Source organism: Triticum urartu, chromosome 3A, assembly GCF_056163025.1.
Source record: "Triticum urartu cultivar PI428250 chromosome 3A, HENAU_Tu73, whole genome shotgun sequence".
Classification (NCBI taxonomy): Eukaryota; Viridiplantae; Streptophyta; class Magnoliopsida; order Poales; family Poaceae; genus Triticum; species Triticum urartu.
Genome location: NC_141875.1, coordinates 428,826,255 through 428,851,255, shown reverse-complemented (window position 1 = coordinate 428,851,255; position 25,001 = coordinate 428,826,255). Strand labels below are relative to the sequence as shown.

The 25,001-nt window shown below is 45.7% G+C and overlaps 2 protein-coding genes across 2 annotated transcripts; one reads left to right on the top strand and one right to left on the bottom strand.

Moving 5' to 3' along the window:
* Positions 1-4,669: 4,669 nt before the first annotated feature.
* LOC125548438 (thaumatin-like protein) lies at positions 4,670-5,489 on the bottom strand. Its single transcript, XM_048712028.2, has one exon. The coding sequence runs from the start codon at positions 5,386-5,388 to the stop codon at positions 4,834-4,836; it is 555 nt and encodes a 184-aa protein (XP_048567985.1). The 5' UTR covers positions 5,389-5,489; the 3' UTR covers positions 4,670-4,833.
* A 17,033-nt stretch (positions 5,490-22,522) lies between these two features.
* LOC125548437 (putative pectinesterase 11) lies at positions 22,523-24,691 on the top strand. The gene is made up of 5 exons (XM_048712027.2): positions 22,523-22,853; positions 22,944-23,106; positions 23,195-23,383; positions 23,751-23,992; positions 24,394-24,691. Exons 1-5 carry the CDS (start codon positions 22,573-22,575, stop codon positions 24,551-24,553), a joined length of 1,035 nt encoding a protein of 344 aa, XP_048567984.1. The 5' UTR covers positions 22,523-22,572; the 3' UTR covers positions 24,554-24,691.
* The last annotated feature ends 310 nt before the right edge of the window (positions 24,692-25,001 follow it).

Genomic DNA, 25,001 nt, shown 5'->3' with positions numbered 1-25,001 from the left:
ACACCTCTTTCATACCTGTGAACATTTACGAAAATATGAAACATATATTATATATATGAATAATTAGTTTATATATATATATATATATTTTGAAAATCCATATATGCATTTATAAAATTTTAAAAAATATGCATTTATAAGATACATGAACATTGTAAATAAAAGAAGTATAATTTTTCAAATTCAATCAAAGTTTTTAATGCATGATGAATACTTTTAAGCATGCACCAGACGTTTTTCTCCAAAATACGCGATGATCATTTTTAGAACACATTCTGAATATTTAAGTACACTACGGTTTTTTAAACACGATGAAGAACAGAAAAAAAGTGAAACAGAAAAAGCAAAACAGAAAAGCCAAAAAAATTCCTGGCATACTAGCTTTTTTAGGGGACCTCCTGACATACTGGTACAGTAGGAGTGATCTCGTATCGTATGGAAAACGGGAAAATAAACCGGGCAACTCCACCCCTGCGGCCACTTGATTGGGCTGCACGAATGGGCTCGCGTAGGCGAGCTCCAATTCCGTCTCGCAAATGCGTCCTCTTCTCAAAAAAAAAAAAGCAAATGCGTCCTAGGCACCCCTCCCGCTTAGGTGCGCAACCGGCCATGTCCATGCATAGTTGGGTTCAGGGGCGGATCCAGCTATATGGCGAGGTTTGGCAGCTGCCATACCTAAAATTTGGCAAAAGTATTGTATATATATACTGTATGTATGAAGCTTTGAGCTGAGTCAATGGATTTTTGGTCAGTTTCGTCAATTTGGAGGATGAATACTCGCAGGGGGCAGGCAACTCATGGCCTCGAATGTATTTCGCCAGGTAGTTGTGTGTTACCTACGTGTTTCTGCCTCATTAGAGGCCTAACTGCCGCTGAAGGAGAGAATTAAGCAATAGGTGACTTGCATCACATAAGCCCATGACCCACAAGCCCATCTTCTAAACGAGGACACCATTGGCAGTCAATTGCAAATCAATTCACATGTACTCCAGTTGATTGGACATGCTAAAAAAATGTACTAGTTGATTGGAGATACAGGAGCTGTTTCGTTCAAGCACGGTTGATCAGGAATCGCCTTGCAGCCGCCGCTCAAGCTTGTCTCTAGCTGTGTGATGAGCAGTGCCAACTCCGCGAAACCCAGAGCCTCACCGCTTTCCGTCTCTCCGGTGAAGAAACTAGATCTAATTGGACTCAAATCGTCTTGAGGTATTACAATATACAACTAGGAGCAACAGCTACTCCTCCAAACTCATGACAATGTATGTCTTGTTGTGATATTTGTCCCTACTGCCGACCGACCGACCGACCCCTAGTCGGCTAACCCCTAAGGCATGCAATAGAGGCAGCGATTACAGAGCAACCACGCGATCTTTAGTCAGCGTGGTGGGCATGGCAGCAACCACCGTCAAGAGAGGCAGCAAGCAGGAAAGTCACATAGTTATATGTTACTACATTGTTTTTTCCCCTCACAAACTCTGCCACACCTAAAAAATATTCCTGGCTCCGCCACTGGTTGGGTTTATCTTGTCTTGGATGGATTTTTTTTTTCTGATTGATTGTCATGGATGGATTTGAATGTACTTCCTCTGTCCCAGAATATAAGAACGTTTTTGACACTATACTAGTGTTAGAAACGTTCTTATATTTTGGGACGAAGAGAGTACTTTGTGTCATTTATTTGTTCTACATTTTTTGGCTTTTATATAAAATACCTGTATTAAACTTTTCATTTTTTACCATACAGTATTATTTTTTAATGATGTTCTTCTGCTCTCTCCATCTAGTTCTGGAATTTTGTCAAGTCCTTCACTACGAGATCCACCATTCCTGACGTGTTTCAAGTCTTAATTTTTGCATTTATTTTTCAAAAAAAATGTTTTTGTTCTCTCTATGTCCATGCATAAGCCTTGAATTTGGTTACGTTGGCTACTGCATGAAACTTCATGAACAACTTCTGTCCCATGGGACTACGTGCCTTCAACAAAAACCACCAATAAAAGAACTTGAGTTGTACCGCATCTACTGCCTTGCAATGATGTATATCAAGGTCAGTCTCACACAATTTCAATGTTTCTACTTCCTCACACTACATTCCATTCTTCTACTGACCTCGGCTGTCTTACCCGAAGGTAAATGAAGACTACTACAGTATTACTTTTTTTTTTAGAAAAGAAGGATGATCCCTGGCCGCTGCATCTGGGAGATGCATACGGTCACTTTATTGATTATTTTCGAGGACCTTACAAAGTATTACAATAATGTGCCTGAATTCACCATCTTGGCAACATATGCCGCTACTTCTATCCAAAATGATGAAGGGGTGCTAGCTGGGCCACTACCCAAACCACTCACCTAAGCCTAACATCAAAAGCTGAAAGCTGAAACTCATTCGGAAGCCCCAGCCGAGCCACATACCGGGTCTGGGGCACAATCCGGTCAGACGCACTCGTGTGTCGTCGCTGCCATCTTCCACGGGTCTTCAGATTATATTGAGCCTTCTACCTTGTCTGGCCACTCTGCCATCGACGTCACCATGACGCCAGACAACAACCTCCTCCTGCGCGAGCCCATCTCCGCACGTCGGACGCCGAGTCTCCACAGCGCCATGCCATCGATCTCCGCCGCCATCAAAGTTTGGGATGAAACACCGCTCCACCATCCCTCCAGCCAGCACTTGCTCCAAAACGATGCCCCCAAAAGGGAAAGCGATAGAACGCCATCATCATCCGATCCGGAAGACCCAGATCTGGGGTTTCCCCCTGAGCACCCCGAACTTGATGGCGCAGACTGCCAACGATGCCTCGACCATCGACAGTAGCTCCACTAGACGAGCGTCGCCTACGTCGCCGCAGCCTCCAAGATGAAGCTGACCAGAATGCATGTGTCGACACCGAACCGCCGCCACTTCCACCGCCGCTTGAGCAGCCCCCGAGCAACGCCTTCAGGAAGGAGCACGCCATCGTGGTGTCGTCGTCGCTTGGAACAGGGGAGGTCTGAGGTTTTCACCTGAGCTCCTGGGAGGGGTGGAAGGAAGGAGATCCTCTCCGAAGCCTCCAACGAGGGAAGCAACACCCAAAGGCACTGCCATCGGAGTGGCCGCCACGCCGACCAAGAGATTCCCCCGGAACCCTTCCAGCCACCGGATCTGCAAGGCCAACACCCAAGAACGGTGACCGAAGCCACCAAGGGCCGGATCTGCTGCAGATCGAAGTAGATCGGGGTCGAGGACGAACATCACCATGGCCACCAACATCCAGCGAGGAACCGCAGCCGCAGCCGAAGCTCACCACCTCCCCGTCATCCACATAGCCAGGAAAGTGGCCCACCTGACCACGCCGGCACCGCCCGCCGCCAAGCAGCGCCGCGTGCCACCAGCCATGGCCGCCGCCATGGATCCGAGCCGCAGGCAGGCCGCCAGCCGCAGGGCCCCGCGGGAGAGGAGAGCCGCGCCACGGGGGAAGACCCCGCCGCCGCCGCCACGACGCGGGCTTCGCCCGGTTGTGGCCTCCGGCGGCGGCGAGGGGATTAGCTGGAGAAGGGGGGCCCGGCGGCGGCGCGGTTGGGGGCTGCCGCCCGAATCGCCTACCCTAGGTGACGCGGGGGCCGCATTCGCCAAACAAAGATAGATAGGACTTAGATTGTCCATTGCTGATGATGGACGGATTCAACGGACGAACAATTGATCGGAGATGTCACTGGAGGGCGCTTTTGTCACGTCCTTGACGCATCGCCAACATAGCCTAATGTAGCACCAGCGTCGTTCATTTGAGGCCAGTATAATTTTGTAAGTTTTGCTAGTTTTGAGCGAACCATTTGGTTTTCCTCCATTTGCCGTTCTTTCCTGCTTTTGATAGACAACACCAAGGTTGTACAACTGGAGTGCAGGAATGGGCAGAGACGCAGTAGGGTATAGGGCCGGCCTACTGTCTGAAGCTGGAAAAGCCTTCTTCAGAAAGTTTGTTAACTTCCCTTCCATGGAATTCTTCATCTGTTCTTTAGACCTGCCATTCACATTTGGCTGATCGATGTCACACTTGATTCAAACGGTTGAACAGTGGACGGTGTACCAAAATCGAACAGTGTAAGTACCCTCCATCCCTGCTTGAAAATAAGGTGTATAAATTTTGTCTGAATTCAAACCGTTTTTTTTTGTAATAAAAATTCAAACCGTTCAAGTAACTTGGTTGAAGTTTGCACCTTCTTTTTAGGGAAAACTTTGTTTTTGCCACTCTAGTTTTTGCCCACTTTGTTTATGCCACTCTTAGCTTTTGACAATACATCACAAATGCCATTTAGTGGCAAAAACGATAATTTTTCATTTCACTTTTGCCACTCTTAGGTTTTGCAATGTATCATAATTGCCACTCTGAAAATTTTGCTTTTGCCACTGAATGGCAAAATTGATATATTGTCAAAAACTAAGAGGGGCAAAAATGAAATATTAAATTTTAGAGTGGCATAAGTAAAGTGGGCAAAAATTAGAGTGGTAAAAACAAATCTTTTTAAGCACGGACGGAGTAAGTAATCGAGATCTATGAGTCTACTAGTACGTGAGCCGTTGGTTCTCTTCTAAGCCATCAATCAAAAAGAAGGAAAAAATTAACTGAAACTCATCGATGAGAAGGAACATGAGCTCCAAGACGCCAAACAAACACAAGAACACTCATGCTGATACTCCAACACAACCTTTCTGTTCATCAGTTTATTCTCCCATGTTTACAACCATACGTACTAAGTACGTGACAACGACGATCAGTTGGCTACGAGGTAAGAGTTCGTGGTGCATCCCATGCCCATGCACGGACGCAGAGATCCGTGGGAGTGGGAGCTCGATCATGGGCAGAAGACGACCTGGTAGTCGCTGTAGGCCGGGCAGGCGCGGTACTTGCCCTCGCCGGGGCGGTGGTTTCCGTCGGGGCAGCCGGGGTCCCTGCACCGGATCACGCCGCCGTCCCCAGCTCCGCTGCAGGAGAAGTCCATGGGCAGGGTGAAGCCGTCGACGACCGATATGCCGTACCTGCCCGGGGCGCCGCCGTTCGCGAGGTTGAACTCGGCCAGCGTCGCGGGGGGCTTGCCCGAGAGCACGCAGCGCAGGGCGCCGCCGCAGTCGCCGGTCTGGCAGCCCCCGCGGCCCGTGGCGGGGTCGAAGGCGCAGCCCGTGCGCGGCCAGATCCTGCCGCCCGTCCCGCCGGCCGCGAACGTCAGGGTCCACGTCTCGCCGGGCGCCAGCTGCGCGCCGCCGCCGCCGCTCACCGGCATCGCGGCCGCGCACACTGGGAAGGGGCACCGGTTGGTGATGCTGAAGGTGGCTGCGCCGGCGCCTGCCGTGAAGGCCACCAGGAGGAGGACGACGGTGAGGGCCAAAGAGGTGGCTGCCGGAGTTGCCATTGTGGTTGACTACTTGACTTTGTAGTTTGTCCCGGTGGAGCGAGCGAGCGAGGTGGGCGCGAGTGTCCGCGCAGCGCAATGGCCGGGCGTATTTGTAGAGGATGGACGCCCGTGCGAAGTCGTCGAGGAGAGAAGAATAAAAGAGAGACGGGGAGAGAGAAAGTAATAATCAAATTATGGGGAATTTCATCGCTAGTGTGTACACGAATAATCCTACACCTACGTAAATCTTGACAAGTCAGCTTTTAAGTAGGTTTACATACAAACTCTACGTACATGTAGCAAAGCCCATGTCTACACTGTGGAGTAAGTTTTTGCTGAATATAATCTCACAGTGAGGTGTTAATCTTTAGGAGAAACAAAAGAAAAGCACTTGTTTGGCGGACTCATAATCGTGTAACAAGCGCTACTAGCGAAAATGAGATCCTGGTGTCAGATCAGAAGCTTATAATCGGAGCACAGTAAAGTGAATTCGTGGCATCTTTTCGTTTTCCAAAATAATTCCTAATTTAATTTTGTCCGAGTGTTTATTGGGCTCAATAACTGATCACTCTGTTTCATAATATAAGAGCGTTTTTGACACTACATTAGTTTTTATTCAAAGTACACATGCTTCTTTTTTAACTGAACAAGTGGATCGACACCAAACAAAATGGTCTTTGGTAAATTAAGTTTCTCTTGTGGTAATTCGCAAAAAAAAAAGCTCTTGCGGTGATCATGGTTAAGGCCAACTCCATTGCATGATCGTAAATGGACGTTCGTTTTGTTCAGACTCTGTCTGTTTGGGTTGATAAAACGGACAAGAGTGCCCGTTTGTGGTCGTCCGTGCGTTGTCGCACCCAACGGCCCGACGCAATCGGCAAGAGCATACAAATTTAACTAAAATTCAAATAAAAACACATCAAAAGTAATTTAAAAGATAACTACATGCTACATTAAACATCTAAAAGTCACGACCAACGTTCAACATGCATTAAACTTAAACTTAAAACTTTTTATCAAAAGGAAACAAGCCGTCGCCCCGTCATGGCCGGCGTCTTCACTACATGCCATCATTGCCGTCTTCCTCGTCTGCCCCGAGGTTGACGAAGGGAGGCGGCTGCCACGGGTAGGTTGGTGGCGCCTACGCTACATGGGGGTGGGGGTGGGGGGTGGTTGTTGGGGAACATAGCATAAATTCAAAATTTTCCTACGTGTCACCAAGATCTATCTATGGAGAAACCAGCAACGAGGGGAAGGAGAGTGCATCTACATACCCTTGTAGATCGCTAAGCGGAAGCGTTCAAGTGAACGGGGTTGATGGAGTCGTACTCGTCGTGATTCAAATCACCGATGATCCTAGTGCCGAACGGACAACACCTCCGCGTTCAACACACGTACAGCCCGGTGACGTCTCCCATGCCTTGATCCAGCAAGGAGAGAGGGAGAGGTTGAGGAAGACTCCATCCAGCAGCAGCACAACGGCGTGGTGGTGATGGATGAGCGTGGCAATCCTGCAGGGCTTCGCCAAGCACCGCAGAAGAGGAGAAGAACTTGGGAGAGAGGGAGGGGCTGCACCAAAGGCAAAAGGTGTGTTTGAGAGGCCCTCCTACCCCACTATATATAGGGATCCCAAGGGGGGGTGCGCCAGCCCCTAGGAGATTCAATCTCCAAGGGGGCGGCGGCCAGGGGAAGAGTCCTTCCCCCCCAAGGCACCTAGGAGGTGCCTTCCCCTGCTGGGACTCTTCCTTTAGGGTTTCCCCAGGCGCATGGGCCTCTTGGGGCTGGTGCCCTTGGCCCATGTAGGCCAAGGCGCACCCCCTACAGCCATGTGGCCCCCGGGGTAGGTGGCCCCACCCGGTGGGCCCCCGGGACCCTTCCGGTGGTCCCCATACAATACCGATGACCCCGAAACTTGTCCCGATGGCCGAAACAGGACTTCCTATATATAAATCTTTACCTCCGGACCATTCCGGAACTCCTCGTGACGTCCGGGATCTCATCCGGGACTCCGAACAACATTCGGTACCACATACAAGCTTCCTTTATAACCCTAGCGTCATCGAACCTTAAGTGTGTAGACCCTACGGGTTCGGGAGACATGCAGACATGACCGAGACGTTCTCCGGTCAATAACCAACAGCGGGATCTGGATACCCATGTTGGCTCCCACATGTTCCACGATGATCTCATCGGATGAACCACGATGTCAAGGACTCAATCAATCCCGTATACAATTCCCTTTGTCTATCGGTATGTTACTTGCCCGAGATTCGATCGTCGGAATCCAATACCTAGTTCAATCTCGTTACCGGCAAGTTTCTTTACTCGTTCCGTAACACATCATCCCGTGATCAACTCTTTGGTCACATTGCGCATATGATGATGTCCTACCGAGTGGGCCCAGAGATACCTCTCCGCTTACACGGAGTGACAAATCCCAGTCTCGATTCGTGCCAACCCAACAGACACTTTCGGAGATACCTGTAATGCACCTTTATAGTCACCCAGTTACGTTGTGACGTTTGATACACCCAAAGCATTCCTACGGTATCCGGGAGTTGCACAATCTCATGGTCTAAGGAAATGATATTTGACATTAGAAAAGCTTTAGCATACGAACTACACGACCTTTGTGCTAGGCTCAGGATTGGGTCTTGTCCATCACATCATTCTCCTAATGATGTGATCCCGTTATCAACGACATCCAATGTCCATGGTCAGGAAACCGTAACCATCTATTGATCAACGAGCTAGTCAACTAGAGGCTTACTAGGGACATGGCGTTGTCTATGTATCCACACATGTATCTGAGTTTCCTATCAATACAATTATAGCATGGATAATAAACGATTATCATGAACAAGGAAATATAATAATAATCAATTTATTATTGCCTCTAGGGCATATTTCCAACAGTCTCCCACTTGCACTAGAGTCAATAATCTAGTTCACATCGCCATGTGATTAACATTCACAGGTCACATCACCATGTGACTAACACCCAAGAGTTTACTAGAGTCAGTAGTCTAGCTCACATCACTATGTGATTAACACTCAATGAGTTCTAGGTTTGATCATGTTGCTTGTGAGAGAGGTTTTAGTCAACGGGTCTGAACCTTTCAGATCCGTGTGTGCTTTACAAATCTCTATGTCATCTCCTAGATGCAGCTACCACGCTCTATTTGGAGCTATTCCAAATAACTGTTCTACTTGGAGCTATTCTAAATTGTTGCTCCATTATATGCATCCGATATCTCTACTCAGAGCTATCCGGATAGGTGTTAAGCTTGCATCGACGTAACCCTTTACGACGAACTCTTTTTACCACCTCCATAACCGAGAAACTTCCTTAGTCCACCAGTTACTAACGATAACTTTGATCGCTGTCCTGTGATCCATTCATGGATCACTCTTGGACCCCTTGACCGACTCATGGCAAGGCACACTTCAGGTGCGGTACACAACATAGCATACTGTAGAGCCTACGTCTTAAGCATAGGGGACGACCTTCGTCTTTTCTCTCTATTCTGCCGTGGTCGAGCTTTAAGTCTTAACTTCATACCTTATAACTCAGGCAAGAACTCCTTCTTTGACTGATCCATATTGAACACCTTCAAGATCATGTCAAGGTATGTGCTCATTTGGAAGTACTATTAAGCGTTTTGATCTATCCTTATAGATCTTGATGCTCAATGTTCAAGTAGCTTAATCCAGGCTTTCCATTGAAAAACACTTTCCAAATAACCCTACATGCTTTCTAGAAATTCTACATCATTTCCGATCAACAACATGTTAACAACACATACTCATCGGAAATTCTATAGTGCTCCCACTCACTTCTTTGGAAATACAAGTTTCTCATAAACTTTGTATAAACCCAAAATCTTTGACCATCTCATCAAAGCATACATTCCAACTCCGAGATGCTTACTCCAGTCCTTAGAAGGATTGCTGGAGCTTTGCATACTTATTAGCATCTTCCAGGATTGACAAAACCTTCCGGTTGTATCACATACAACCTTTCCTCAAGAAAATCGTCGAGGAAACAATGTTTTGACATCCTATCTGCAAGATTTCATAAATAATGCAGTAATCGCTGATATAATTCCAACAGACTCTTAGCATCGCTACAAGTGAGAAAGTCTCATCGTAGTCAACTCTTTGAACTTGTCGGAAAACATCTTAACGACAAGTCGAGCTTTCTTAATGGTGACATTTACCATCATTGTCCGTCTTCCTTTTAAAATCCATCTGTACTCAACAGCCTTACGACCATCGAGCCATACTGCCAAAGTCTACACTTTGTTTTCATACATGGATCCTCTCTCGGGATTTTATGGCCTCGAGCCATTTATCGGAATCCAGGCCCACCATCGCTTCTCCATAGCTCGTAGGTTCATTGTTGTCTAGCAACATGACTTCCAAGACAGGTTACGTACCACTCTGAAGTAGTACGCATCCTTGTCATCCTACGATGTTTGGTAGTGACTTGATCTGAAGTTTCATGATCACTGTCATAAGCTTCCACTTCAATTGGTGTAGGTGCCACAGGAACAACTTCCAGTGCCCTGCCACACACTAATTGAAGAGACGGTTCAATAACCTCATCAAGTCTCCACCATCCTCCCACTCAATTCTTTCGAGAGAAACTTTTCCTCGAGAAAGAACCCGATTCTAGAAACAATCCCTTATTGCTTTCGAATCTGAGACAGGAGGTATACCCAACTGTTTTGGGTGTCCTATGAAGATGCATTTATCCGCTTTGGGTTCGAGCTTATCAGCCTGAAACTTTTTCACATAAGCGTCGCAGCCCCAAACTTTTAAGAAATGACAGCTTAGGTTTCTCTAAACCATAGTACATACGGTGTCATCTCATCGGGATTACGTGGTGCCCTATTTAAAGTGAATGTGGTTGTCTTTAATGCCTAACCCATAAACTATTGTGGTAATTTGATAAGAGACATCATGGTATGCATCATATCCAATAGGGTGCAGTTATGATGTTCGGACACACCATCACACTATGGTGTTCCAGGCTGTATCAGTTGTGAAACAATTTCCACAATGTCTTAATTCTGTGCCAAACTCGTAATTCAGATATTCATCTCTATGATCATATCATAGATATTTTATCCTCTTGTCACGACGATCTTTCAACTTCACCCTGAAATTACTTGAACCTTTCAATAATTCAGACTCGTGATTCATCAAGTAAATATACTCAACATCTACTCAAATCATCTGTGAAGTAAGAACATAACGATATCCACTACATGCCTCAGCACTCATTGGACTGCACACATCAAAATGTATTACTTCCAACAAGTTGCTTTCTAGTTCCATTTTACTGCAAACGAGGCTTTCAGTCATCTTGCCCATGTGGTATGATTTGCATGTCTCAAGTGATTCAAAATCAAGTGAGTCCAAACGATCCATCTGTATAGAGTTTCTTCATGCATATCTACCAACAAACATGGTTCGCATGTCTCAAACTTTTCAAAACGAGTGAGCCCAAAGATCCATCAACATGGAGCTTCTTCATGCGTTTTATACCGATATGACTTATGTGGCAGTGCCACAAGTAGGTGGTACTATAATTACTATCTTTTGGCATGAACATGTGTATCACTACGATCGAGATTCAATAAACCATTCATTTTAGGTGTAAGACCATTGAAGGTATTATTCAAATAAACAGAGTAACCATTATTCTCCTTAAATGAATAACCGTATTGCGATAGACATAATCCAATCATGTCTATGCTCAACGCAAACACCAATCTCGATGGTAGAGGGAGCTTGCGATGCTTGATCATATCAACATTGGAAACACTTCCAACACATATCGTCAGCTCACCTTTAGCTAGTCTCCGTTTATTCCGTAGCTTTTATTTCGAGTTACTAACACTTAGCAACCGAACCGGTATCTAATACCCTGGTGCTACTAGGAGTACTAGTAAAGTACACATTAACATAATGTATATCCAATATACTTCTATCGACCTTGCCAGCCTTCTAATCTACCAAGTATCTAGGGTAATTCTGCTCCAGTGGCTGTTCCCTTTATTACAGAAGCACTTAGTCTCGGGTTTGGGTTCAACCTTGGGTTTCTTCACTAGAGCAGCAGCTGAATTGCCGTTTTATGAAGTATCCCTTCGTGCCCTTGCCCTTCTTGAAACTAGTGGTTTCACCAACCATCAACAATTGATGCTCCTTCTTGATTTCTACTTTTGTGGTGTCAAACATCACGAATATCTCAAAGATCATCATACATGTCCCCGATATATTATAGTTCATCACGAAGCTCTAGCAGCTTGGTGGTAATGACTTCAGAGAAACATCACTATCTTATCTGGAAGATCAAATCCCACTTGATTCAAATGATTGTTGTACTCAGACAATCTGAGCACAAGCTCAACAATTGAGCTTTTCTCCTTAGTTTGCAGGTTAAGAAAATCGTCGGAGGTCTTATACCTCTTGACGTGGGCACGAGCCTGAAATTCCAATTTCAGCCCTCAAAACATCTCATATGTTTCGTGACGTTTCAAAAACGTCTTTGGTGCCTCAACTCTAAACCGTTTAACTGAACTATCATGTAGTTATCAAAACGTGTATGTCAGATGTTCGCAACATCCACAGACAACGTTCGAGGTTTAGCACACTGAGCGGTGCATTAAGAACATAAGCCTTCTAAGAAGCAATGAGGACAATCCTCAGTTTACGGACCTAGTCCGCATAATTGCTACTATCAACTTTCAACTAATTTTTCTCTAGGAACATATCTAAACAGTAGAACTGAAACGCGAGCTACGACATAATTTGCAAAATCCTTTTTGACTATGTTCAGGATAATTAAGTTCATCTTATGAACTCCCACTCAGATAGACATCCCTCTAGTCATCTAAGTGATTACATGATCCGAGTCAACTAGGCCGTGTCCGATCTGTGCGTGAGACGGACTAGTCAACGTCGGTGAACATCTTCATGTTGATCGTATCTTCTATACGACTCATGCTCGACCTTTCGGTCTTCTGTGTTCCGAGGCCATGTCTGTACATGCTAGGCTCGTCAAGTTAACCCTAAGTGTTTTTGCATGTGTAAAACTGTCTTACACCCGTTGTATGTGAACGTAAGGATCCATCACACCCGATTAACACGTGGTGCTTAGAAACGACGAACTGTAGCAACGGTGCACAGTTAGGGGAGAACACTTCTTGAAATTTTAATGAGGGATCATCTTATTTACTACCGTCGTTCTAAGCAAATAAGATGTATAAACATGATAAACATCATATGCAATCAAATAATAGTGACATGATATGGCCAATATCATATTGCTCCTTTTGATCTCCATCTTCGGGGCTCCATGATCATCATCGTCACCGGCACGACACCATGATCTCCATCATCATGATCTCCTTGAAGTTGTCTCGTCATTGACATGCAAGTCGTGATTCCCTTGACAAGAACATGATCAATCTCATACATCACATATATCATTCATCACATCCTTTTGGCCATATCACATCACATAGCATACCCTGCAAAAACAAGTTAGACGTCCTCTAATTGTTGTTTGCATGTTTTACGTGGCTGCTATGGGTTTCTAGCAAGAACGTTTCTTACCTACGCAAAAACCACAACGTGATATGCCAATTGCTATTTACCCTTCATAAGGACCCTTTTCATCGAATCCGATCCGACTAAAGTAGGAGAGACAGACACCCGCTAGCCACCTTATGCATCTAGTGCATGTCAGTCGGTGGAACCAGTCTCACATAAGAGTACGTGTAAGGTCGGTCCGGGCCGCTTCATCCCACGATGCCGCCGAATCAAGATAAGACTAGTAACGGCAAGCATATTGAACAAAATCAACGTCCACAACTACTTTGTGTTCTACTCGTGCATAGAATCTACGCAATAGACCTAGCTCATGATGCCACTGTTGGGGAACGTAGCATAAATTCAAAATTTTCCTACGTGTCACCAAGATCTATCTATGGAGAAACCAGCAACGAGGGGAAGGAGAGTGCATCTACATACCCTTGTAGATCGCTAAGCGGAAGCGTTCAAGTGAACGGGGTTGATGGAGTCGTACTCGTCGTGATTCAAATCACCGATGATCCTAGTGCCGAACGGACAACACCTCCGCGTTCAACACACGTACAGCCCGGTGATGTCTCCCATGCCTTGATCCAGCAAGGAGAGAGGGAGAGGTTGAGGAAGACTCCATCCAGCAGCAGCACAACGGCGTGGTGGTGATGGATGAGCGTGGCAATCCTGCAGGGCTTCGCCAAGCACCGCAGAAGAGGAGAAGAACTTGGGGGAGAGGGAGGGGCTGCACCAAAGGCAAAAGGTGTGTTTGAGAGGCCCTCCTACCCCACTATATATAGGGATCCCAAGGGGGGGGGGTGCGCCAGCCCCTAGGAGATCCAATCTCCAAGGGGGCGGCGGCCAGGGGAGGAGTCCTTCCCCCCCAAGGCACCTAGGAGGTGCCTTCCCCTGCTGGGACTCTTCCTTTAGGGTTTTCCCAGGCGCATGGGCCTCTTGGGGCTGGTGCCCTTGGCCCATGTAGGCCAAGGCGCACCCCCTACAGCCCATGTGCCCCCCGGGGTAGGTGGCCCCACCCGGTGGGCCCCCGGGACCCTTCCGGTGGTCCCGGTACAATACCGATGACCCCGAAACTTGTCCCGATGGCCGAAACAGGACTTCCTATATATAAATCTTTACCTCCGGACCATTCCGGAACTCCTCGTGACGTCCGGGATCTCATCCGGGACTCCGAACAACATTCAGTAACCACATACAAGCTTCCTTTATAACCCTAGCGTCATCGAACCTTAAGTGTGTAGACCCTACGGGTTCGGGAGACATGCAGACATGACCGAGACGTTCTCCGGTCAATAACCAACAGCGGGATCTGGATACCCATGTTGGCTCCCACATGTTCCACGATGATCTCATCGGATGAACCACGATGTCAAGGACTCAATCAATCCCGTCTACAATTCCCTTTGTCTATCGGTATGTTACTTGCCCGAGATTCGATCGTCGGAATCCAATACCTAGTTCAATCTCGTTACCGGCAAGTCTCTTTACTCGTTCCGTAACACATCATCCCATGATCAACTCTTTGGTCACATTGCGCATATGATGATGTCCTACCGAGTGGGCCCAGAGATACCTCTCCGCTTACACGGAGTGACAAATCCCAGTCTCGATTCGTGCCAACCCAACAGACACTTTCGGAGATACCTGTAATGCACCTTTATAGTCACCCAGTTACGTTGTGACGTTTGATACACCCAAAGCATTCCTACGGTATCCGGGAGTTGCACAATCTCATGGTCTAAGGAAATGATACTTGACATTAGAAAAGCTTTAGCATACGAACTACACGACCTTTGTGCTAGGCTCAGGATTGGGTCTTGTCCATCACATCATTCTCCTAATGATGTGATCCCGTTATCAACGACATCCAATGTCCATGGTCAGGAAACCGTAACCATCTATTGATCAACGAGCTAGTCAACTAGAGGCTTACTAGGGACATGGCGTTGTCTATGTATCCACACATGTATCTGAGTTTCCTATCAATACAATTATAGCATGGATAATAAACGATTATCATGAACAAGGAAATATAATAATAATCAATTTATTATTGCCTCTAGGGCATATTTCCAACAGTGGTGACCATGTATCGGCGCCAACCCACAAGGCCATCGTAGACACCAACTCCGACATACACGACAGGGTCGAAGTCCACCACCAGGACTGGCCCACAGCCGCCATGTTCCATCGGGGCTCCGCATCATCTAGATCCTCCACTCCCTCGAGCTCGAGGATGGCCACGTCCCTGGCGGCCGAAAGTGCCATCTGCACCTCCAGGCCGTCCAACTGGGCATACGAACTCCATCGCCGAGTCCACCATCACCTTCCTCACCAGCTCCTCCTCCTCTTCGGCCATCATGGGCTGATGTGGATCTGGTGGTGGCAGGGGCGGCGAGGGTGTACGTCTGCTCACTTGTCTCTAGAGCGCGGGCGGGGAGGTCTTGGAGGACGCGGTGCCCTAGATCACGTCGATGCCGGGCTAGCACGACCAGCAAAAAATGTCTGCCGGCGCACGTCGTGCTCATCCCGGAACCAAGTGTCCCAAAGCGATGACGTGACGGCGTACTTGGGATCATTGATGAGGTCCGGCTGCAACGAGGCCCGACGACGGTTGATCTCGAGAAGCCATGCGCAACCGCTCTCCGGAATGGTAGGCATTGGCACCCGATCTGGGCTCATATGCCAGCCAGTCTGTAGGTGGGCGTCCGACCACTGCATCGGGTGGAAGTGTCCTAGTAGTGCTGGCACACCCCCCCCCTTCACGCACAGGCAAATCCACGTCGTTGCGTTGCGCAGGGCAATGGTGAAGACGGTGGCGTGATACGTCTCGAGCGCATCTATAATTTTAATTGTTTCATGCTATTATATTATCAATCTTGGATGCTTTATATGCTATTTTATATTATTATTTTGGGACTAACCTATTAACTCAGCGCCTAGTGCTAGTTCCTGTTATTTGCTTATTTTTAACTTTTCAGAAAATCAATACCAAACGAAGTCCAAACACGATGAAACTTTATGGTGATTTTGGACCAGAAGGGACCCTAGAAGGTTTCAGAGGAGGCCAAAAGACTTACGGGAGAGCCATGAGCTCACCAGGCGTGCCCTTTGAGCTCGTGACTCTCACACAACTCCGTTTAACCTAATTTCACCTCTATAAATTCCCAAATATTCCCAAATCAGCAGAGAGACACCTGAAACACTTTTGTCACCGCTGCAAGCTTCTATTCTTCCGTGATCCCATCTGGAGGCCTTTTTCGGTACTCTGCTGGAGGGGGAATTGATCACGGAGGGCCACTACATCAACCTTGTTTCCCTACCGATGATGCGTGAGTAGTTCATGACCAACCTATGGGTCCATAGCTAGTAGCCACTCCCTCTGTTCCTAAATATTTGTCTTTCTAGAGATTTCAACAAGTGGCTACATACGGAGCAAAATAAGCGAATCTACACTCTAAAATATGTCTATATACATCTGTATGTGGTAGTCCATTTGAAATCTCTAAAAAGACAAATATTTAGGAACGGGGGGAGTAGATGACTTCTTCTCTCTCTTTGATCTACAATACCATGTTCTCATCGATCTTCTTGGAGTTCTATCCGATGTAATCTTATTTTGTGGTGTGTTTGTTGGGATCCGATGAATTGTGGGTTTATGATCAGATTATTCATTGAAAGTAATTGAGTATTTTATGAAATTTATTATGCATGATTGTTATAACTTTGTATTTCTCTCCGACCTATCCGTTTGGTTTGGCCAACTAGACTGATTTATCTTCAACGGGATAGGTGCTTTGTGATGGCTTCAATCTTACGGTGTCCTCACTCGGTGATAGAAAGGGTAGCGAGACACGTATTTGTGTTGTTGCAATTAAGGGTAAAACGATGGAGTTTATTCATATTGCTTGTGTTTACTTTATCTATATCATGGCATCTTGCTTACAACGTTACTATATTTGTCATGAACTTAATACCATAAATGCATGCTGGATATCGGTCGATTGGTGGAGTAATAGTAGTAGCAGGAGTCGGTCTACTTTTCACGGACGTGATGCTTATATACATGATCATTGTCATAAATAACATCATAACTATGCGCATTTTTATCAGTTGCCCAACAATAATTTGTCTACCCATCATATGATATTGTTTCGACAGAGAAGCCTCTAGTGACAACTATGGCCCCGAGTCTACTTAATCATATTATAAAAAACCAAAAATACCTTGTTGTAATTTATTTACTTTTTTTGTTTTGCAATTTATCTATCTAGTACTACATGATTTAATCCTTGCAAGTAACAAGTTTAAGGGGATTGACAACCCTCTTGCCAACGATGAGTGCAAGTGTTTGCTTTTGTGTGTGCAAGTGTTGTTCATTAGGGTTTGTGTGATTCTCTTATTAGTTTGATAAATCTCGGTTCTCATTGAGGAAAATACTTATCAGCTACTATATTGCTTCACCCTTCTTCTTCGAGGAAAATCTCATTGCAGCTCACAAGTAGCAGAAATAATTTCTGGCGTCGTTGCCGGGGAGACATCATCAAATCACTACGTACCTTCACTCAAACTATCATCTACTTGCTCTACTTTTTATTTGCCTTTGTCTCTCATTTTCATCTCTCTCCACTTCTCTAAAAATCGAAAAACACAAAAAATATTTTTGTTTGCTCGTTTGCTTGCTTGGTCACTATGTCTCAAGAGAACACTAAGTTGTGTGATTTTCAGATACTAATAATAATGATTTTATTAGTACTCCAATTGCACCCCCCGCCACTAGTACGAAGTCATATGATATTAATGTTGCTTTGCTAAATCTTGTTATAAAAGAATAATTTTCTGAAAATCACAATGAAGATGTTGCATCCCATCTTAATATCTTCACTGAATTATGTGATATGCAAAAGAAAAAAAGATGTGAATAATGATATTATTAAGTTGAAATTATTTCTTTTCTCACTAAGAGACCGTTCTAAAACTTGGTTTTTATCCTTGCCTCAAATTTATAATGATTCATGGGATAAATATAAGGATGCTTTTATTGCCAAGTATTTTCCTCCCACTAAGATTATTTCTATTAGAAATCAAATCATGAATTTTAAGCAACTTGAGCAAGAACATGTTGCACAATCTTGAGAGATAATGAAACTAATGATTAAGAATTGCCCCACTCATGGTTTAAGCTTATGGATCATTATGCAAAATTTCTATGCGGAGCTAAACTTTGTTCCGAGAAATCTTCTAGACTCTGCTGCAGGAGGTACTTTTATGAGAATTACATTGGGAGAGGCTACAAAGCTTCTTGATAATATGATGAAAAATTATTCTCAATGACATACCAAACAAGCTCCAACTGGTAAGAAGGTAAACTCTGTCAAAGAAACTACTACTTTCAGTGATAAAATGGATGCTCTTATGAATATGCTTATTAGCAAAAATGCTCAAGTTGATCCTAATGATGTGCCACTATCTACTTTTATTGAGCAAAATAATGATGCTATTGGTGTGAATTTTGTCGCTAGAAATAATTTCAACAACAATGCTTATAGAGGGAATTTCAATGCTAGACTGTATCCCAGAAATTCCTCTAATAATTATGGTAATTCCTATGATAATGATGGGGTACCTACTGAACCTGAAAACAACATTAAAGAATTTATTAGTTCTCAAAAGATTTTCAATGCCGTGGTAGAAGAAAACCTACATAAAGTTGGGGCGGGGGGGGGGGGGGGGGCGCTCAGCTCGTGGGGAAGAGGATGTGGACGGCCGTTCTACGGCTTCGGCCTTAAAAAGGACGTTTGTGGGAGCCTTGGTGTCCGATAGGCGGTCCCACCCCGTGCGTGCAGCTTAAATGTGGGTGGTGGGAAGTGGTTGGGTGGCAGCATGCGGGACCGAGGCGGACAATGAGAAGCCGCGTGCGCGCCCATTCATTATCCGGTTTGGCACAAATCCATCCTAGATTTTCTCTAGATTTGGGTCGAGATGGACACAATGCGGACAAGATTTGGTCTTGCTCTCGCTCGTTGGGCCGTCCCATTTATCGTTTTGACCCAAACGGATTGAGACGGACGAAACGGGGTCGCCTGTTGAAGTTGGCCTAATAAGTACTCTCTTCATTCCAAAATATAATGCGTCCGCGCTTCCCGAGGTTCATCTTTGACCATAAATTTAACCAACGAGACCAACTGCGGCGAGAGAAAAAATTATATAATTGAAAACTTTATTCGAATACAAATTCACTGATATAATTTTTGCTCCCACCACAATCGGTCTTGATAGTTAAATTTACAGTCAAAGTTGAAGCACGTGGATAGAGGAAGCATTACATTGTGGAATGAAGGGAGTAGAATAGATAGATGCAATGAAATGCATCTTGTAAAAAAGCTTCTTTTGAAAAAAAAAATCAATCTATTCATAACATCATTGCAGTACAAAGAAGATAAGGACATCTCCAAAGCGGACCCTCAAATCACCCGCATCCGTCTGCAACATGCTGTTCGGGCACAGTTTGCCATCCAACACAGTACCCATCAATCCACAGAGCGGTCTAAACATCCGTTTTTCAGCAAACTGAAACCAAACCAAGAAAACTTTGCAAGAGTCCGGATATCCTCGTATCCAATCAAATGCCACCACACACCCTTCTCTCTCCGTTCCGATGATGGAAGGCTGGCAATTAGCATTGGCGTTTGGTAAGCTACTAATTAGTATTGCATTTAACAAAAGGTTTGCCTATCAAAGCATGCATTTGGCGGAAGGTTCACTAATTTGGTGCTGAAAGTATTTTTTTATTAGAACGAAGGCTCAAGAAAAATCCGGTTTTAAATTAATAAAGCCATCAACCGGTCAGGATTACATCGAACAAACAAAGGAAACAAAGAACAAAACAGCAAGCCGATACATGGTGCTGTATAAAAGCTATTAGGCTACTACAAACTACTAGCAAAAATATGGAAACTAAAACACAAGTCCAGCTAGAAGTCGAAGAAGCCCTCCACAGCGAGCAGAACACGACGCAGGGCACCAACAAAGCTTGAGGAAGAAACAAACATTAGTTGGAGGAGCTCCGTTGTCAGCTCCATGGGCTTTGGCAGTCGATGTCGCCCTCCTCCACCTCTGAAGGGGGCTCCCTGCCCCTCGTGTAAGCAAACTTAATCATCCAATTGTTTCGCGTAAGCAAACTTTAATCCATGCATGCAAGTATTTGACCTTTGGCGGAAGCTACTCAGTAATTACACATGTTTTGGCGAAAGCCTTTCTTCGTGCTTGGTGGAGCCTACTAATCCATGGATTGGTACCATAGCGAGTCATACATATTTCGCGGAAGATGTTAATAGCGGCGGACATTTTCGGCAACGGTTACATGGCTGACTTCCGCATCAATATCCAGGGACACCACCTCGGTCCGTGGATGGATGCAATATCTGGTTTGCAGGTTAGTGTTGGAGTTGCCCTGAGAAGCAATAAAGATCACATCTTTGTTTGTAGACCATCTAGCGATGATTACACGCACTGGGCGAGCCAAAGGCATGCTGTCGCCATCACTCCTCCCTCATCAGAACATGGCAAACCTTATTGTAATAGACAGTCAGAAAATCGTCATGCTCGGGCCCCAAGGAACCAGCAAACCAAAACAACAACCGTCGCCGATGAAGAAAAGTGTAGAACGAAAGGACCCAACTTGTAACACGCGAACACAAACGAACAAAAACCCGATCCAAGCAGTTCTACCGAAGAGAAACATCGAGTGAATCCCGCGAGATTCGTCAGAGACACCTCCTCACGCCCTCCGGCGACGCTTGACGCATTGCCGGGACGGAGGATAGGCATGAAGAATCTTATTCCATCTTCAGGGAGCAACCGCCGCCTCGTCTTGCTAAGCAAGACACAAACTCTAAATGAACTAAAAAAACACCTAATAACAAAGCCGGAGCTCTCACACCGGCAAGAGCCGGGATCCACCACGTCTTCATGACCCTAAGGACACATGATACGAGGCAAATCGGGGCAGCGCCAGAAGGGGGGGGGACTCTAGCGTGGGTGTTGCTCATGGGAGGAGCAACGAGGAAACGTTTCGTGGCTTGTAAAAAGGGGGCCATATCTGATACCGAGGGTGATATTTGCTATATATTCCTATAAACAAAGCAATTTGTGCTATCTTTTTTCTTTTGGCTAGAGAACAAAGCAATCACAACATAATTACTTCCACTGTCACAAATAAAATATAAATATAAATAATACAATAAAGTAAAAAAGTGAAACCTCATAGACAAATCAACTATGGAAACCAGAAATAAATTTAAGTACTCATGTCACATGAACCCGAACCCTTACAAATATCTTAATCTCAGGCGAAACGGTTCCTCTCAAATTAAGTTGCCTTATTGCTAGACCACCACCCGCATTCATTTTCGGCTGTTGGTAGCCAATATAGTTTGAAGACAAATATTGATGCGTGCACCAATCCTTGCTGAGGCAGTGGGATTATCTCAATTTTGACGAAAAATAAAATATGGTTTGCTTGATATACTATAAGTTTGCAGCTTTGCTGCCCAGACGTCCACTGCCAGCTGCCAGCCTTTCCCTGCTTGTGATAAACAACAAAGATTGTACAAGTGCGCGCAGTGCATGAAGGTGGCACGGTAGTGCAGTCTCAAACCGGAAAGCCTTCGTCAGAAAGCTTTGTCATCTTTCCCTCCCTCGATGGATTTCTTAATATGTTTTTGGGTCTTCGCTTATGGTGATGAACAATAATTAAGAGTAAATTATGTGGCCTCTCAGCAGTCATTTTGTCAGGGGAAGCACGGTGACAGCCGATCGTCGACGAGCAGTCAGGCATCAACTTGTAAGCAGCCTAGCGTAGTAACCGAGAGTGTTTGTTCTCTGTGTGAGACGTTGGATCTCTATTGGTTGGACCCTCAAAAAAATGAAGAAGAAAACTAAATTCCAGACCTGGCAAAGTGGCAAATAAAAGGCGAATCTCACCGACCATCTCCCGTCCCGTTCAATCTAACAGTGCAGTGCAGCATATAACAAGATTACTAAGATCATCAAGCATGAGATATCCAAAGTTCAATCCATCGTCAAATTTATTTCCCATACACCATGATCAGATGGAGTGCATGAACGATACACACCCTAGGGGCAGTTTGAAACTGGTCAGATAGTTTGTTAGCTTTCCTTGTATGGATTTCTTGAGCTCTTGGAGCTGTCCTTCACATGTGTCGATGGTTATGGAAAACAATGTGCCATCTGAGCAATGTATAGGAGAAAGCAAACACCCTTTTCTTCTCTTCCAGGTCAGCAATTAGCAATTATCTTACGTGATTTCTTTTCTGAAGATAAGGTTAAAGCCACCAACCACATTATACACACCCTTTACATTTAGGACAACTGTTTATGTGCATGTCTACTTGTGAGACATTCACGAGCCAATTTCTCGTGATGGATGGGTTTTCTTTGTTCCAAAGTTACTGAAAGACCACAAAAAGGATCACATGAGAGTGAGCTTGCACCGATCCGTTGACGCACCCTCCACTCCACTATATAAATCCCATCCCGCCTGCACCGAATGGCGCGAAATCGATCGGGATGTTGAATCATCGGGAGATGTTAGATCGCGTCAACTCGGCGGCCAGGGTCGCCATACTGCTGGCTCTGCTCTGCTTTTGCTCTGCCACCTCTTCCTACTCTTTCCCCGACGACGCGGCCTGTGCCGGTGCGAGTGGCATGGCGATGCCGGGTCCGGGTAATCTCCTCACGGTCGACCAATCCGGCAAAGGCGATTACAGGAAGATCCACGAGGCGATCGCCGCCGCCCCGGTGAACAGCTCCGCCCGCACTGTCATCCTCATCAAGCCCGGAGTCTACAAGTAAGTTTCCTTCTGAATTCTGATACGGGAGTACTAGTAGACAGTACGTGGTGTGGTGCATGCCTGATCGCCTGTAATCTTTCGTTGCAGGGAGAAGATCGTCGTCCCCGTGGACAAGCCCAACATAACACTTTTCGGCACCAGCGCCAACACGACCGTCATCACCTGGAACGAGCCCTGGCTCTCGACCGACACTTCCCCTACCGTGACCGTTCGGGCCTCCGACTTCGTCGCCAGCCGCTTAACGTTCCGGGTAAGTCTGCCATCCATGGTTCGTGCTTGCACACAGAGAGCGAGGTGCGCGTGTTGACTGTTTCTTGCTGATTTTCTCGGGGTTTTAGAACACGTTCGGGACCAGCAAGCAGGCCATCGCGGTGAGAGTCGCCGGAGACAGGGCGGCGTTCTACGGGTGCAGCTTCTCGTCGTTCCAAGACACGCTCCTCGACGACAACGGGCGCCATTACTACTGCGGGTGCTACATCGAAGGTGGCACCGACTTCATATGCGGGAACGGCCGGGCTCTCTTTGAAGTAAGTACTACATGTTCACCGTTCTCACCAGCAAACCCGTGCGCATAGATAGATCATACGTACTTACTCCGTACGCACGAGAGAGGTTTGAATGACGGTTATGTAATAGGATAGACATGTAGTGCTCCTATTGTGTTTGCCAGCCGGTTGTGGCTTTGAGTTTTAGCTCTTTCGAGCTTATTGTTTATTTTCGCACCTTGATACTTAGCGACTTTGTTACTGGATTATAATTTTAATAATATGAGCCGTATGCATCTTTCTGATGCAGAGGCTGGGGTAAATCCTCTTTTTGAAAAAAAGAAAAAAAAAACGCACGAGAGGTTGCTTTGCTGCCAAGATCAGCTAACAATATATAGTTCGTGTGCAGAAATGCCACCTGCACTCCACCTCGCTCACGGGCGGCGCCTTCACGGCGCAGAAGCGGGCGTCCGAGTCAAACTACACGGGATACAGCTTCGTCGGGTGCAAGCTGACCGGCGTCGGGGTCAGCACCTCCATCCTGGGGCGTCCATGGGAGCCCTACTCCCGCGTCGTGTTCGCTCTCACCTACATGTCCGCAGCGGTGAGCCCTCGAGGCTGGAATGACTGGAACCACACCGCCAACCAGAGGTAAACTTAGGGCCTCTTTGATTCACATGATTTTCAAAATGAAAGAATAGGAAAAATGCCGGAATAGGGTGACATGTCCCATAGTATCCTACAGGATTTGAAAGAATTTTTGATAGCATTAAAAAAACAAAGGAATTCTATAAAGAGGTTTGAGTGGATGGAAATTTTCCTCCAAAATGTAGTACAAATGGATTATATGGAAAAATTCCTAAGAATGCCAATCCATAAATCAAACGAGCATCACAAAAAAAATTCCTAAGAGTTTAAATCCTTAAAAAATCCTATACAATTCTTTTGAATCAAAGGAGCCCTTAGTCTTGCTCCGCTGCCATTTTCCCGCCAAAGGAAGACCAATATATAACGCGCTTTGGCCTGGGTTTGCAACTTTGCATTGCATGCAGGACGGCGTTCTACGGGCAGTACCAATGCTACGGCCAAGGGGCGAAAACTGATGGCAGGGTTAAGTGGGCTCGCAACCTCTCGCCAACCGAAGCAGCCCCCTTCATGACCAAGGCCTGGATCGATGGACAGCAGTGGCTTCCGAAGCAGCCCGCTTCATGACCAAGCCTTGGATCGGTGGACAGCAGTGGCTTCGGTAGAAAACTGTCGGTGGTGTGGGTTGTCATATATACCTGACACATATCTGTGTTATTTGAAGGATACAAGTTAAAGGAAAATACATGGATGAATCCAGAAACATATGAACCCACTTAAAAAAACACATTTCTAAACACAAAAAATTCTAAAAAAAAGTTGCGCACGTACATTTTCATGTTCTATGTACGGTCAGAAAGTTTCGCGAAAAAACAACTTCTCGTTTGGCCTGTGCAAAAAACATACAAAAAGAGTGTGTCGTTGAACTTTATTTAGAAGCACTAAAATTTGTCTTTTTTATAGAGGCAAAATAAAAAGATATTTTTCCGAAGAACGTTGTGCTGCACACATATTTTGTGAACATGTTCACGTGAAATTTCATTTTGACTTTTTTTACATTTTAAAACATGCTTAA